General features: G+C 33.3%; 4 protein-coding genes across 4 annotated transcripts; 2 read left to right on the top strand and 2 right to left on the bottom strand.

Annotated features, from left to right (window-relative positions):
• Window positions 1-190: 190 nt before the first annotated feature.
• LOC140808310 (uncharacterized) lies at window positions 191-2,666 on the top strand. The gene is made up of 3 exons (XM_073165400.1): window positions 191-436; window positions 1,183-1,370; window positions 2,186-2,666. The coding sequence occupies exons 1-3, from the start codon at window positions 243-245 to the stop codon at window positions 2,377-2,379; spliced, it is 576 nt and encodes a 191-aa protein (XP_073021501.1). The 5' UTR covers window positions 191-242; the 3' UTR covers window positions 2,380-2,666.
• A 2,474-nt stretch (window positions 2,667-5,140) lies between these two features.
• Window positions 5,141-7,388, top strand: LOC140808072 (16 kDa phloem protein 1-like). Its single transcript, XM_073165086.1, has 5 exons — window positions 5,141-5,274; window positions 5,550-5,660; window positions 6,146-6,287; window positions 6,603-6,738; window positions 7,175-7,388. The coding sequence occupies exons 1-5, from the start codon at window positions 5,208-5,210 to the stop codon at window positions 7,199-7,201; spliced, it is 483 nt and encodes a 160-aa protein (XP_073021187.1). The 5' UTR covers window positions 5,141-5,207; the 3' UTR covers window positions 7,202-7,388.
• Window positions 7,389-7,848: 460 nt separating this feature from the next.
• On the bottom strand, window positions 7,849-10,457 carry LOC140807718 (endoglucanase 8-like). The gene is made up of 6 exons (XM_073164681.1): window positions 10,208-10,457; window positions 9,576-9,986; window positions 8,879-9,127; window positions 8,551-8,665; window positions 8,290-8,453; window positions 7,849-8,173 (listed from the first exon to the last, which is right to left on the bottom strand). The coding sequence occupies exons 1-6, from the start codon at window positions 10,421-10,423 to the stop codon at window positions 7,850-7,852; spliced, it is 1,479 nt and encodes a 492-aa protein (XP_073020782.1). The 5' UTR covers window positions 10,424-10,457; the 3' UTR covers window position 7,849.
• A 1,357-nt stretch (window positions 10,458-11,814) lies between these two features.
• Window positions 11,815-15,955, bottom strand: LOC140807717 (methyl-CpG-binding domain-containing protein 2-like). The gene is made up of 6 exons (XM_073164680.1): window positions 15,811-15,955; window positions 13,062-13,398; window positions 12,898-12,951; window positions 12,652-12,800; window positions 12,501-12,551; window positions 11,815-12,060 (listed from the first exon to the last, which is right to left on the bottom strand). The coding sequence occupies exons 2-6, from the start codon at window positions 13,388-13,390 to the stop codon at window positions 12,017-12,019; spliced, it is 627 nt and encodes a 208-aa protein (XP_073020781.1). The 5' UTR covers window positions 13,391-13,398; window positions 15,811-15,955; the 3' UTR covers window positions 11,815-12,016.
• Between the last annotated feature and the right edge of the window lie 204 nt (window positions 15,956-16,159).

Raw genomic sequence — 16,159 nt, 5'->3', positions numbered from 1 at the left:
TATCTCTCGATATATCGCCACAACCTCTCTTTGTTAAGAACTTGGACCTAACTCAACCCCAAAAACTAGCTCAAGGGGGAAGGATTGTCCAAGACCATATATACAACTCCCAGGTTAGTAATCCAACCGATGTGGGACATTTAACCCTCTTTAAAAAAAAAAATTTAAAAAATTTATTTTTTAAAACTTTTTTAAAAAAGAAAAACTAATTTAGAACTAATACAGAGGAAACATTTAGAGGCATGGTGGGCAGAAGGGTTTTCTCTCTACCGAAGATTCGAGCGGCGACAACGACACCATCGCCTCTAGCGGCGGCGGAAGAAGGGAAAGCAAAATTATGGGGTCGTAGATTAGCTTCAGGAGCGTTGATTTGCTTGACAGGAGGCGTTGCCTTGAGCGCAATAGATGATCTACTTATTTACCATGGCTGTAGCAGGTTGTTCTCTTTCTCTTAATGCAATTGAAGTTTATATTTTGTTCCTTTTTATTCCAATTATTTATCACTTTGGGGTCGCATGTGAAGTGGAGAAATTTCATTCTGGTTTGTTCAGATTTCTGCAAGTTCTATGCTGTTCTGCTGCAGTTTCTAGCTGGGATTAGTTTTGTTTTCTTGATCATTTGATACGATTAGTCTGATTTCTAGCAACAAGAATGATGTTGTCAGTATCTGCTTTTCTTTATGAAATTCTTGACAGTTCAGTTCTACTTGTTGTTCTCACATAGAGATGGAGGTTGGATTCATTTTTCCAAGCATATGAGCCCATGTATAGATATAAGGTGATGATGATCAATTTGATAGATTTTTATAAAAATGATTTGAAGATAACTTCCTTGAGTTCAAAATTTTACCATTTACATTCATATGATTTGGCATCTAATGGATGAAGAGTAATGGAAAAGTTGAGTCCCTCTTTCCTCGTTCTTTATTTTTTTAACTGTTTGAATAATATATTTTTTTACCAGAAGAAATAAATAGCTGGTGCGATAGTTTCCTTGTGAAAAAGTGGGATATTATATTTCTAAGAATATTCAACAGAAAGTCTTTTTTCCTATTCGTTCCTGTACAATAGGATGCTAGCAACACAGTAAGGAAACTTATATTTTTTTCAGCACAATGTAAACATCGTGCACTTAAAGTCATGATTATATTGTTAATCTTCTGATAAAAATAAACTCTTGCAGTAAGGCGATGGAGAAAGCCAGCAAGAATCAGGCAATTATTGAAGCTATTGGAGAGCCTATCGTGAGGGGTCCATGGTATAATGCATCACTTGCAATTGCTCACCAGCGCCACTCTGTATCGTGCACTTTTCCTGTCTATGGGCCGCAGGGCTCTGGAATGTTTCAGCTCAAAGCAGTACGTAACGGAGGTGTGTTCTACTCTTCGTACAAATTTTGTGTGATCAGTTGAAACCTTTGCCTTTTCAAGTTCTTAAGTAGGGATATGTGTTATGGCTGCAGTTTTGAAATTATCCTATCGACGCTTATTATGAAAAAAATAATCCATAAAACTTACAAAAGAAAATATCATTTTTGTCGTGTTAAGATCGAGAGTAAATATTAACCATGGCCTTTGATACAGAATAACATGGTATCAAAATTCAACACTACTAGAGTTGCGTCGTGGTTGGTAAAAAACGAACTTCGTGTCTTGTCTTTTTATAAGTACGCCACGACTTGTGACGAGCATTCACTTTCAGCTTGAAAATTGTGGTAAGATTTGGTATTGATTGAGCTGCCACATGGTCGTGGGCCTTGATAGCTAATTAAGTGTTGAAAAAAGGAGAATTGAACCAATTTTAACACATATTTGTACACAAAGGGAGAGAGAAAAATAAATTACAAGCGAATGCTTCATATGAATATTTAATTCCTTTAGCCTAGAATACAGCATAAATTGTGTATATATTCTCAAAAAAACAAAATATGCACGTGTTAAATAACAACCATTTGATTTACGTGGACTGCCAGCTACAAATTATCAATGTTCTAAATTTTCGTTGTGCTTTCTTTAGGCTCCTGGATTACGCAATCGTTAGAGGCGCAAAGTAATGCATAGTGTTACACTTAATAATAATATGCGAAGTTAAGTAGGCAAATCGTTTTAACTGCTGGTGTAAAATGAAATAAATCCTTTAGAAGTTAGTGCTTCGTTTCTAAAAATATATGATGTTTTCTCGAACAGATGACACTTGGTTTTCATTTTTACGTCCCCGTGAATGGGAAATCCTCATCATGGAAGCTCTCCTACACGTCCCAGGAAATGAAAAGAAGGAACAGACATACCGGATCAGCGTATCAGATAACCCTTCTTCCACAGTTTGCACTCCGTGCACCGCTTGCAGTATTCAACCATCTGAAAGTGTTGAAGCGAATTAACCTCAGCCTGGCTAGTCCAATGAAGAAAGTTGGGTTATTTTTTGCACTTTTGAAGCATATTCTGATACATTTTGGTTCTTTTCTTCCTTGTCACTGTCTTCATCAAAAACCACCCCCAGTAGGAATTTTGAATAAATTTTTGAAGGTTCTTGCCTTAATAATTGTTTGGAAAATTTTGCGCTCTCAGAGAAAGTCCGTTTGACCATACTCTTTTATATACTTGTTATTAGATACATGTATTGATTCAATTACTGTTAAAGGTGTTGATAAGCGGTATTCGTGAGTTATTTTGGTATATTTCATGTACAATTCTTGGACCAAGACCATCTCCAATCCATTGGTTTATTTTAGCTTAGATTTTGCATTAAATTAGCATCATTTTTTATATAAAATCTAAAATCCATCTCCAATCCATTTATTTCAAAATTCTCTCTAAAAAATGTTTGTTTTTTAAATTTAAATAATTTTTTTATGGCACTAAATATTAAATTCGATTAGGTTTGTTTTGTGTATGTTGGTTGGTTCACAAAAGCTAACAAGGATATCTGCAAATCATTTGTGTTCGTAGCTTGCCTCGGTCAAGTTTCGACAAACAAAAAATAGGTCGAGAGATCCAAAAATATTTAGAATTAAATCTATAATGAGATGGCCATCGATCCCATGTGAAACAACTCCCGATAAAAAAGAGACGTGAGCTTGAATTCAAGTTAAAACTCGAAATTTATGGGAAACAATTCTCGAAAAACAAAAAAAAAGAGACGTGACTTTGAATCCAAGTTAAAACTTGAAATTCAATACAAGTGTTTCATGTGCACGAGTTAGATACTTGTCTAAATTGTTTTTGTACAAGTAATATTAGGTTCACATATTAAATTTCATTGGTGTTCTACTATCAAGACTAGTAGTACATCTTATTGCACACACGTTATGTATTAGAGATCCGACAACTTTCTTAATAATAATAAAAAAATTTAATGAAATGCGATTCAAGACAATCTTAATTTCTTAAAAAAATTAATTTTAGTGTTCAGTTCTATCAACCTCCTTTAATTCGTTCGTAACTCACCTGATGGTAGAAATATACATTATACAATAATTATTTTCCACATTTTCTTTAAAATTTAGTTTCCAAGGCATATGATATCACGGGAAATTTAGGGTCCGATTCCAGTAAGTGTCGCTAGTCCAGATGCAAGTTTAGAAATTGTCTTGAGCCTGAAATCATGAATAAGACCGTTAAAAGAGGGCTAGGAAGATGTCCCGGCGTAGCCCTTCCGACGCTCAAGTCAGAAACTGAGGATATAAGTGGAGAGCAGTTAAGGAGGCTGTTGAAAAATAATATAGTGAATAAATGATTAGAAACTCAGATATGATATTTATAAGAGAATACATGAGTCTATCATGGGCTTTCTACCTTAGGGGGTTTTGGAATTGATATTGAGAGGCTCATTTATGGGATATCAGCATAAAACGTCAAATGGACTTCTCTAAGGTCAAAGTCGATCGATGCCTTGGAAGAATAATAATTTGTTCGAGAGTCGTGTTGAAATTGGGAACACAACCAACTAAATCTACCAAATCCATGTGATGTCAAATGTGAATCCTTTAATTAGTATTGGGTTTTGTTTATTTACGTAGGCACGCCATTCAAGAAAAGTTGGGAGATTAGGAAGCAATAATGTCAAATATAACGTAATCATTAGTATTAAATATGTTTTGGTTCTAAATTAATAATATGGTCAATGGCGGCTAGTGTAACGCGTGAAGCCTACATTTGGTATACGTAATTCTACAAAAACAGGGTAATGGTATAAAAATAATTATTGGAAAATACAATTTTAATCATGTATATTTTCAGGTTTACATTTATGGTCCAATATGTTGTAAAATTTAGTTTTAAATTTTGTTGTTTTTTCCAACACGATGCTAATGTGGTATGAACGTGTTGTTAACCTGACATCAAAACGAAACTCATGTGTATAGTGTCATATCAGTGTTCTCGATAAAAAATTACTATATTGCCAAATATTTATATATACTGAACTTATAGCCAATTTCGATCATATATATTAACAAAATTGCAAATTAGAAAACATACTTGGACAAAATTTGAAATTGTTCTATATATAATTATACTAGCGAGTTTTTTTCCTTCTTCTGAAACACCTATATATCTATATATATTAAATTATAATATTTGACATGCTGACCACCGACCGTGTACGTCTCTATATCCACCACTAAGGTAATATTCACCTAATGGATGTGATGAAGCATATCAAAGTTATACATCCATTAGGTAAGTAACAGTTTAGCGGTGGATATAGAGGTGGACACGGTTGACGGATATAATATCAAAACTGGGTAAATAGTAGTATAAAGTATAATTATAATATTTTTCTCCATTTAATATTATGTTTTGATTTTTTATTTTGTTATGTTTTTTCAGAGGAAATTAAAGTAGCATACACTAATTATGGTGTATAAATACACCAATTCTCTTTTCCAATATATATTTGTACACCAGAGTTAGATACTAAAGTAATATCTTGCCTAATAATACAGTATATATATGATAAATATTCATGAATTTGTAAAAATATAAATATTATTTATCACTAAAAATCATAATATCATCTCTTTCTCAGGTAAAACGGTCAACTTCGCATTAAACCTTATTTAATTCTTTTGTACATTAATTTCTTCTCTCTCTCTCTCTCTCTATATACATACATATACATAAAACCCTCCATAAATACAGCATAATATTATTAATCATCCAAATATATTTTTCTTCATATTACAAGGAAATTAAGAAACTTGTAAAGATGACGACTGGAATAATGGAGGTCACTCTTCTGCAAGCTCGTGGTCTCAAGAACACAGAATTCTTAGGTATGATATATATTTATCATGTATCGAATCCATAACAACAATATAATGACATCGTTTAGTGCGAATAATTATTCATCCGATGTTTCCATAACCTTATTTCATCAAATATTTGATTCTAGTTTTACGATAATTGGAGTTATACATCATTCTTCCTTCTGTTATCCATATATTATATCTTTCAATATATTGTCCTTATATTATAAGTCTTTTATTATCTTATCACACGAACTAACTGATCCTTGCGAAAATCGTTCAATTTTCATCATTATTTGCAGGTAAGATAGATCCATATGTTTTGATTCAATACAAAAATCAGGAGCAAAAGAGCCAAACTGGTGGAGGGAAAGTTTCCAAGTTTCAAACTTACCATTGTATGTGTTTGAGAGGTTAGATACTTTTATTTCATTTAATTTATTTTCATTTTTCGATATTCATGCATCAAATTTATTCATTATTTTAAAATATAAAATTAAAAAATAAGGATCTAATCGAAACCGTAACCAATGGTTAACAAGAACTGTAATCGGACTTGGATTTTTGCTCCCATAACCTATCGTAGGCAGATGTTAGAGCATCTACAATAATATTATTTATTTATTCTAAGTAATAATCATTTAAATCATGTAAATAAAATTGTAAATATAATTATTTAATGTAAAATAAGAATAAAGATGGATGATTAGACAGCGAGACCCACAAATAATGAATGTTAATGTTAAAATAAACGTGGAATAATATTGAATATGTTAAATATTATATGTACATACATGTGGATCTCACGTTTTTTTTATGAGGTTATGGGTGTTATAACACCGATCAATGTGGATGCGCTGTATTGGATACATAACGTAAACACGATACATATATGCAGGTCAAGGAAGCGATCCAGTGTGGAACGAGAAGTTTAAATTCCGAGTAGAATATCCGATCAAAGGGGATGAACACCATAAACTCATTCTCAAAATTATGGACAAGAACACTTTCACCCAAGACGACTTTGTTGGCCAAACCACGTAAGCCAAATTCATACATTAAGTATATACACGTTAATCATAATTTCATACACTTTGTAAAGTATATTGTGTATTAATTTTGGTAGGATTATGGATATAGCTGCATGGAAATCGAGTCACTGACAATACACACACATTACAATTTCAGCTAATTTGACCCCAAAAAAAAAATGAATTCGAGGGCATTAATCGTATTTTTCATTCGTTCAGAACTAATTATTCGTCTACTACGTACTCTCTTCTTCTGTCTGAAACCATAATAATTTATATTGTACCCGAAGTATTAATTTGTCGAAAAAAAAATGAAAAATGCAGCATCAATTTGAAGGAACTATTTGGAATCGGTGTGGAGAATGGGATGGCTCAACTTCCTCCGCAAAAGTATAGAGTTGTTTCTTCCAATCAAACTTATCATGGTGAAATTCAAGTTGGAGTGACTTTTATCGCACAAGTAAGTTCACCTTAAAAAACCCTTATATATCCAATAAATAAAACGTAAATTCGTTACAGAAATTTCAAATTTAATACTGAATTTTTTCATCACGGAGATAACTTTGTGGAAAATTTCATTCTCAGTCTTGTATATTTTGTGAATTATGACGTGTGCAGTGTCACATTAGCGCTTTCAATACAAAATTACTAAAATCGTAAAAAAGGTTGAAAAACATATTAATAAGACTGAAAAATTGATAATATAGAACACAAAAATCTCATAGAAGCAAACATATATAATTAATTTTCACTATTCTTATCGACAAAAGATGATCTTTTTAACATGCTTATAGGTCACAAAATTAATTGGAGTCACTAATTCGTTACCTAATAACTTTCTTATCGTTAACATTTATTTTCTTGATTTATTTACGAAATTAATTTTTGCGGCACAGGAAGAAACCGATCGCCTGCAAGAATAATATGGAGGAAGGAGAGTCACTACTGTTACTTAATAGAAAATGTATATCGGTCGAGAACCTGCCTGTAGTTCCTCTGTTTAGTTCGCCAATTTGTTATTTTACATTTTTCAATGTGAATTTTATTCTTTTCCATCTTGTTGTATATGAAAACTAATTAATTCTTCAAATGCGTGGGATTATGGGAGGTAGAAAGACTCCTTTTTTTTTTCCAATTTAATAAGACTCGTATATTTAAGAGTTGGAGATGAAGACATATAAATCTGTGACATCGTTTCATAAGAGATCTATAATATGAATTCTATTTTCCGAAGTGCCAATTTAAATACTTTACGAAAAATGAAATTAATCTGAATTTTAGAGCTGCCATAAGTCTTGTCGATCGTGATTTTCTTGGTATTCCATGGATTATTGGTGGTGATGCTCCAAAAAGAACGAAACATATAACAAGAATAAAAAAAGGTACCAAAAACTAAATTTGTCTATGATAAAGATTTTTCATTTATCAAAATATATGATCAGATAGAGTTGATAGAAAATTATCTGAATAAAATTAAAATATTGACAGATCGAATACCAATTTCTTCATTAAAAACAAAATATGGCGTTATCTTTATATCCTATAAACTTTAAATTATTGTATTAAGTTGTCTATTTGTTTCCTTTGAAGTAGGCCAAGAGCCCTACTAGAGGTGCATTGACATAAGTGGTTGGCTCCGTTTCTCCAGGGTCTTTCCGATCATCAGAAAACGAATCGGATAAATCCGGCCCTCCTACCACAGCTCCAATCAGCAAATTCGGGTTTGGCTCCTTGGTTTGATAATAGGGTGTTCCCTCTTTGCAAGCAATAAGTTTTGGATGCTTGGCAATTGAAGGTAATGAAGATCCCCTATGGTGTATATGCTGCGGAAATTTCTTCCCATATCCAACCATTAGCGACATTTTCAAAGGATTGCTCCCTAATATATAATCCACCTGTAATATTTTTTCGAATACGACACATTAAGTCAGTAATATATCCAAAAATCTATATATAGATGTATATACATTGCATAGTACACGTTTATATCTAAAAATGTATATTTTGGTACCTGTGATTTAGAGAATTGGATGAGCCTCTCTGAATTAATTCTCACATTTTTGCATTGAATTATCCTTTTAGAACTTTTTATATATCTAGCATATGTTAGAGTAAGAAATGACAAAGTAGTTGTGTGCTGCATGTTGCAATCTCCTGGTTTGTACATTAGCCCACCTGACATGAAAATAACATCATAGCTTCTTCAAGATATTGAAACTGTGAAAGAATTCTTGCAGAATTTGGTTTGCAAAAAAGAGAAAAACATATATACCAGGTGAATACTTGAAGCTTTTGATGGGTGATTCAGGCAATACATCACACACGAAGTTGTCGGCGTATGAGAGGAAAGGAGTCATGTTAACCAAGCTCGGGTTATTTAAAACATACTGCAAAAGACAATACAACACATTGTCTTCTTTTTCATTCATTTTTTCATAGGAATATTGATGAAAATGGACTAAATTTGCAAAACATTCAAAGATATGAGACAAATATTCTTTTTTTATGACATTGATGATCAAACATATAAGAAGAATGTTGCAATTTTCCAAAGGAGAGAATAATCAATCTTCTCAAGTATGGCCTAAAGAGAGATATACCTTGGAAACGAGTACGTTTATACCGGCATGTTTCGCGTCCCAACCGAATTCTAACATGGCATTCGTCAAATATTGGATGTTTTGAGAAACATAGTTCCAGTACTGAGAATTTCCAGTGGCTTTGTGCAGCCAAGCAGCAGCCCACACCAACTCATCTTGATACCCATTGTAATCGCAGTAAAATGGGCACACTCCTGACCCGATACTAGTATTGTATGATCCTCTAAATTTGTCTGCGAATTCAAATACCTGCATGGTACATAGCAAAATTGATGCATATAAATAAAATATTGTCCCATGGTCTTTAATAGCAGAATTTGGAATTAATATTAAAGTGTATCCAACCAATTTAATTTATATATTCGATCATTAGGATTTTATTTTGTAAAATTCAGGTTCATCTTTTTGAAAATTTTTACATTGATTGTTACACAAGTCATTCTCATGAATGAGATAAAAAAAATATAATTACATTATTTTTGGGATTCATTATTATGCCGATTCTGCATTTGTAAAAAATTTATATTCTGATTATCTGGCAATTTTTTTTAAAGAATATTTAAGTTAATTTATCAAAATTACTAATTTTTTCTTCGATTAAATTCATTCTAATAAAAAAATTTCTCTCATAAATTTAGCTCGATGGAACCCTATTGATCACACATACCCAATGGCACCAGAAAAGTACTAGTTATACCTTAGTGGCCCTTTGCAGGAGCAAATTAGAGTATCTTCCGTGGCCAGAAGCTTTGAACACCATCGAAGCCGCCGCCAACGCTGCTGCAATCTCAGCCGACACCTCGGAGCCTGGCGCCTTTTCGCTAACCGCATAAACCGTGCGAGGAGTCTGCATGTCTTCCGGCCTTTGCCAGCAATTATGATCGGCATTGGGGTCCCCAACCCCAGCGAAAACGACACCAGGTACACTGGTGCATTTGAGGAAGTAATCGGTTGACCACCGGACAGCCTCCATTGCATGGCCTAGGTCGGGACCCATCGACCTGCCATATTCAATTACACTCCATGCTAGCATTGTAGTAGTGAATGCCATCGGGAAGTTGAACTTTACGTTGTCACCGGCGTCATAGTAGCCTCCAGTTAAGTCCACCTGCATGCAATGCAACTTAAGAATTCGGACAGAAAAGGTATTTTTTTTTTTATTAAAAAAAACAATTAGAGTTTCGGAAATGATTTGGCTAATTTGTTCGGTCATGTTTATGGTGTTTGCAATTAGAAAATGAGTATTTAAAAAACAAATAGAGGATATTTGAACATAAAATATGACAGATAAGACCATTAAATTGGCGATATATATGAAATCACACTTACGCCTTTGTCACTGCCGTCACGAAGAGCCGAATCTCTTCGCCATGTCAAACGCTGATTAGAGGGTAATTTCCCCGACCTTTGGCCCTCAAAAAACAACACACTCTTAGACAAGGCATCGCCATAATCATGCAGAATCGCATTTTCAGCCACCGTCGCACCCGTCAACACTATCAAAATTATTATCCTTACACCCGCACCTGCTCTTGCTCCCACCATTGCTGATATTTTAGCAAGTTCTTCTCAATTTAAGTTTTTCAACGTTTCTGTTTATAAACCTACAGTTATAGACAAATGAAAGCAAATGTTATGTTAATCAAAAATCTAATAATTCTTAATTCGATTAATCTTATCGTGGGATGTCTATATTTTACATATTTATAGCTAGGAGCATGATTAAGTCAAAAGTTTTTGTTAACTTGTATGATCAAAATTATATATCTGTAGAAAGGAGCATAATTATAAAAGGTATATTGATTGAAAATATATATGATTACTGTTGATTCGGTTAATCTTATTCTATGGTTTGCTACCTGATGCATGCACACCGAATTCATGTAATCTGTTCGTATTACATTGAAACTAAGAAATATGATCTAACAATAAGATTTCTTCAGACACTAATGCTCGTTACATCTCGCATAGTAAAGGCTTCGAACATCAACGCAGAAAATAATCATGTTCATTATATTGGCAGGTGTATTTACGAATTCCTTTTCGAACTTTATAATCTTACAACCATCAACTATTAAAATTTACTAATAATATAACACACATAAAAAATCAAATTATATGAAATAACTTAAAAAAACAATATATTCTTATCAAAATTCAAAAAACAAGATATCTTGAGTGTTATAAACAAGAAAATTACATAAAACTTACCGAGCTAACGAAAAACCAAAGCTGGAAGGCTGGAATCCAAAGTAAAAAATAATAATATTGAAATTGAAAATTTGAGAATATAAGAGATAGATATGGTACATGAATCTTGAGAAATTTACTTAAGGCTTTTATTGTGTTTCTCGAGTAAAGCTTTCTCATGTTTATTCTTTCCTTCTATTATTCTTTTATTGCCTTTTCTTAAATTATATTTAAAGAAAAAATAAAAGAGTTTAAGGGATATTCTATTATTACCTTTTCTAAAAAAAAACAAAAAATTTTAGTCACGGTTTACGTACGTAAATCGCGACCGTTTTCGAAAATCCGTTGCTAATTCGCCAATGAACGGTTTTTCTTGTAGTGTGAAATAGACGATAAAATTTTTGAAGATAAAGGATATTTACTTTGTACATCATTTACAGCAATGGGTTTAAGATTTTGAAAAAGGAAATGATTCGAGAGAAAAGAATAAGGCTAAGAAATATTGGTGTGGTCTAAAGCTCAAAAGCCTTTAATTTATATTTTATTTTATTTTCTTAATCAAAATACTAGTATTCTAATTCGTGCACTAGATTGTAAGAAAATAATGTTTTATATCAGTGTCGTATAGATTCAATATCTGCAAAAAAAAAAAAAAAGCTATTTATCATTTCAAATGTGTAAAATAATTATAGAGGACAATTGCACATGAAATATAAGCAATGAAATAATATGCAAAGCCTTAATTTCTTACACTATCAATCAATCATACACATAATTTGCACAACAATTGCACATGAAATTCCAGCGCTGTATATGTTTGAAAATACAAGTATAAACTGAAAATTACAGAAAATACAGACAAGTTTGAACACACGACTTCGGTTTAAGAAATTAGTTCACAAACTCTTTAAACCCCCACCCCATCCATCTCCTCCAGCAGGTTCCTAGCTAGTCTTTATTCACATATGGAACCATTGCTAACATGGGGTTGGCTGCAAGAGAGAAAAGAAACATAACATAATTCATTAATGAAGTATTTTTTAGAAAGTACTATTTTATCAACTCTTCAATAAGCATGTAAAAAGAAGGGTTGTTTCAATTTTCTTTGAAAGAACTGGAATTTATGGAAGCGGCTGCAGGTGGTGGTGATGACAAGTTATTATGCGCCGGAGGAATGTAGCAAGTGGTTTGAAGGAAAAGCAGGTGATCTTGTTGGAAATGGAGCGGGAATTAAGATGGAGAAAGGCGTGATTATTTGCGGCAGTGGTCGGAACTAGTGAAAATTAAGTCTCTGGAAGGCAATTGTAATAATAATGCATGCAAAGAGGTAAATTTTATCTCAATTTCCTTAATTTATAGCTTTTCTTGCACATATTTTGCACTCATGAACTAGGATTCGATGCCAAATAATGGGAAGAGACTGTAAAATTACCCGAAGTCTCTGCTTGGGAGTCGACCATTGGCTCTGGTGCAGCACGTTCCACTGCAACATGTATAAGAGTTTCAATTTCTACCAAGAAGAGATAAACTAAGACGTCTAAAAAAAGTTGATCGAAAAACCAATCAAGAGCAAATCATACAACCTGCCGATTCTATCCCACTTATGTCCCCAGAAGAAGAACGGTGACGCCTCTTTGCAACATTTTTATCTTCAAATGGTGCGGGGGAATTAAAAGAAAATTGGGATATGGTGACTCCGTCTTGTTCAAATTGCGGATGCTCACCAAGATACCTGTAATAGTACATCGATCATTGAAATTGATGTTTTAAACTTTAGATATATATAGTACATTGTTTTTTTTTTTTGGCATTTAAAGATCGGAGCTTACCTATCAAGTTCCACCATCGAACGCAGTCTCTTGTTGGATGGCGCTACATAATACCTGTTAAGACATAAGACATGAAACATTTAGATAGCACGTCACTCAGAAAGACCTTGTTTTCCATCATCAATTTCTCTGTGTCAGAACAAAAATATAACGTATCAACATACACATCAGCGAATTTGGTGCCTCCTCCAGATCGAGCCCTTATAATGCGTTGCCAGCCCTTAGGGGTCCGAGGGATGTTGGGCTTGTCCATTGCCCATATCCAGTTTTGATCCAATGGCTTGACATCAGATTCGGTTGCACATGATATTTCAGGCTTCCACTGCCCAGCTATATCACATGTGAAAGGATGTTCCTCGATCGTTTCTCTAATTTCCTCGTACTTTTCCTTCGAGGGGGCGAGCCTCCACTTCAGGCACGAGCTGCACTGGACTGCATATGCAAGGACAGATTCCCAAACCTTTTTTGCCGAGGCGCTTGGACTTTGTTCCATTTCGAGAACTGCCAATAGAAAGGGAACAATGTTACAAGTGTCAGTGTGACCATTCCACATATATATTGGACACCAGTGATCCATTTATTAATATATAATAATAATAATAGAATTGGAATGGATAATGAAAACCTCACTCAAAATTACTGAGAAGCAAAAACCAAGTTGGGACATAGAATAAATGAACGAAATATTTCCGGAAAACTGGTGGACAAATTAATCGAAAAAACTGAATATTGAAATAATAATTGTCCTTTGGAGTATAAAAGGTGTTGCTGTAACATGATCTATGCAAATACTTACTGTGGAAAATCTTCAAATGTATCATTTTTCTAGTTCTTTTTTTTTGTTTACAAAAAATAAATTTATATGTTGTGGCAACAGATCGAAACTTTTTCTAGGAATATCTCATCTAAATGGTTTACTATACATCGAAAATAGACGAATAAGACACGTATAACCTTTTGCGGTAGCAGCATATCAAATGGCGAATTATTCGATGAATAAAAGTAACAAGGTTCGAATGGACGATCATTATCATAATTTCAATCAACCAACACGTTTTATCATATTATCATCAAACAATTACCAAGGAAAGTTTCTAGCAAAGCAACAGGAAAACATAAAGCCTTGACTACCGAGAAATCGAAAAAAAAAATAGTCAGCATGAGAATATAATCCTATATCTGAAACATCAATGCTAATTTTGTAATCTCGACAAGAAAAATTTACGTCTTCAACATGTCAAACAAACACGCTGCCTATTTCCCTTTTAGAACTGAACATTTTGGCATGTGTAGTTTCAGTAACATTATTACATCTTATAAAGGCTAGAATAGCTGATGCATGTCATGGACTGTGCATGCAACATAAGTTTGGGTGTTTGGATTGCAAGAACTTAACCACAAAAAAAAGATTGATTGAATAAAACACATTTTGAAAATATCAATGCCAATAAGTTCTTGAAAACTTTACAACCAAATAAAAGACGCAGGCGGCAAATTTAATATAATTCTAATATTTCAAGGCCATCGCTGTATATTGTAGATGCCTAATTTAAGATGACAAGAAACAAAAGAACAGTTTGAATGCCTAAGCTTTGCCAAAAACAAAAAAAGAACTTCACAGAATCGAATATGACTTTGCTGTATGGCATTGTTCTATTACCAAAAAATTTGGAAAAAAAGTATCAAACTTGATAAAGTGCCCTCAAACGACTCAGGAATTCAACCATTATGCACGTGTGAAATACCATCTGCATCATGCCAAGCAAAGGAGAAGCCAACTTTGTCATCAAGAACCATGACAACACAATTACAACCTCGTGGCCACTTAAAAAGTGTTGCCGTGCATGAATCAAATGAAGCAAACTTTGAAATAAGACATACATATCACCATTTAATTAAATAATGTCAACAATCAAAGTTAACAGACACACTTTTGGCCAAGATACAAAACAGTTGAAATAATTTAAACAAAAAGGCAAACTAGATCATGAAACTTCCGAAGAAATACTCACATAAAATACTAAAATATACTAAATTATCACTCATTAGTTATAAAACAAAAAGGCTAATGCATGGATATAAAAACTGCTTTTTGTGCCTTATATAACTTCTAAACTTTTTTAAGCAGTTATGCAACCGCTTTTATAGATCATGCTCCTATATTCAATAGGACTGGTAGTAATAGATGGCGAAATTCACTATAACTGCTTCAATAAAAATAGCATGAACGGTTTTAAACCGCTCTTATATGTTCATCAATCTAAGAGGTTTTCAACGGTATTAAACCACGTGGACTGGATTCGAAAGCTTTAAGTTAGTATGTATGTAACGATACATACAACGGCACGTGGACGTGTGTGCCTGCTCAGTACATTGGCCTACCTGTACCTTGCTCTTTGCTGACAATTAAACTGATCAAGAATCTTGAACACTATATTACCCATAATTTTCATGCTAAAGATGCACACTTTTCCCATAAAACTAGACAACTCCATTTACATTCAGTTCTAATGAATAGGGCTGCCATAAATCTTTCAAATCATGTCTATTGTATATGGATAAATCTGGCGAATCATTCACACAAAAAACATACATTCAATCTACAAATTCAAAATGCCGTTTATGCTAGATCAAAACTCATATTGTATGAAAAACCGAGCAATCTATGGTCACAAATCAACAAGAAAAAACAAAGAAGAATCCAACCCATGTTCATGATCATCCTGGTAATGGAAAATATGATTCATACACTCCATTTTTGTTCGTGTCGATTTCTGTTGGACAGTATTTTCAAACACAGATACTACCAAAGGTGAAGAAAAAAACATCCACACAAAACATTGACTATAATCAAGAAAATTAAAACTCAAAGGTAAAAAAATGATTGAACACGGAGACAAGTCTGAAAGATACCACCAAGATCAGATGAGTGGGTAATTCGATCTCCAAGACTCCAGATCCCAAAGAGGAATGTGAGGGACAGAGCTCAGAAAGCTACAGGAAAACGAAGAGATTAGGGTTAGGGTTAAGGTAGGCGGGGAAAGCGAGGTGAAGCAAAAAGCTACAAGGTCAGTCAATAACATTCTTCTTAGTGGCCCCCACAGGGTTATATTTATATTTAAATAATAAATATATTAAAAAAAAGAATATGCTGTAGTTCCGATAAACTAAACATCATCATTTAATATTTATTTGCAGAAAATAAATTTTTTGTCCAATATTTTTTGCCCCCACAGGGTTATATTTATATTTAAACAAAATT

This window comes from Primulina eburnea, chromosome 12 (genome assembly GCF_022965805.1).
Source record: "Primulina eburnea isolate SZY01 chromosome 12, ASM2296580v1, whole genome shotgun sequence".
Taxonomy (NCBI): domain Eukaryota; kingdom Viridiplantae; phylum Streptophyta; class Magnoliopsida; order Lamiales; family Gesneriaceae; genus Primulina; species Primulina eburnea.
This window is presented reverse-complemented; position numbering and strand designations above follow the sequence as displayed.

Excerpts from the sequence above, each read along its gene's own strand:
- LOC140808310 (XM_073165400.1), top strand. The coding sequence starts at position 243 with ATGGTGGGCAGAAGGGTTTTCTCTCTACCGAAGATTCGAGCGGCGACA. Across the intron at positions 437-1,182 it reads ATTTACCATGGCTGTAGCAG|TAAGGCGATGGAGAAAGCCA; the intron begins GTTGTTCTCTTT and ends AAACTCTTGCAG. Across the intron at positions 1,371-2,185 it reads CAAAGCAGTACGTAACGGAG|ATGACACTTGGTTTTCATTT; the intron begins GTGTGTTCTACT and ends TTTCTCGAACAG.
- LOC140808072 (XM_073165086.1), top strand. The coding sequence starts at position 5,208 with ATGACGACTGGAATAATGGAGGTCACTCTTCTGCAAGCTCGTGGTCTC. Across the intron at positions 6,288-6,602 it reads GACTTTGTTGGCCAAACCAC|CATCAATTTGAAGGAACTAT; the intron begins GTAAGCCAAATT and ends TGAAAAATGCAG. Across the intron at positions 6,739-7,174 it reads GAGTGACTTTTATCGCACAA|GAAGAAACCGATCGCCTGCA; the intron begins GTAAGTTCACCT and ends TTTGCGGCACAG.
- LOC140807718 (XM_073164681.1), bottom strand. The coding sequence starts at position 10,423 with ATGGTGGGAGCAAGAGCAGGTGCGGGTGTAAGGATAATAATTTTGATA. Across the intron at positions 8,454-8,550 it reads AAGCTTCAAGTATTCACCTG|GTGGGCTAATGTACAAACCA; the intron begins GTATATATGTTT and ends TTTTCATGTCAG. Across the intron at positions 8,174-8,289 it reads TCCAATTCTCTAAATCACAG|GTGGATTATATATTAGGGAG; the intron begins GTACCAAAATAT and ends AAAATATTACAG.
- LOC140807717 (XM_073164680.1), bottom strand. The coding sequence starts at position 13,390 with ATGGAACAAAGTCCAAGCGCCTCGGCAAAAAAGGTTTGGGAATCTGTC. Across the intron at positions 12,952-13,061 it reads GGCACCAAATTCGCTGATGT|GTATTATGTAGCGCCATCCA; the intron begins GTATGTTGATAC and ends ATGTCTTAACAG. Across the intron at positions 12,801-12,897 it reads TCGATGGTGGAACTTGATAG|GTATCTTGGTGAGCATCCGC; the intron begins GTAAGCTCCGAT and ends GTACTATTACAG.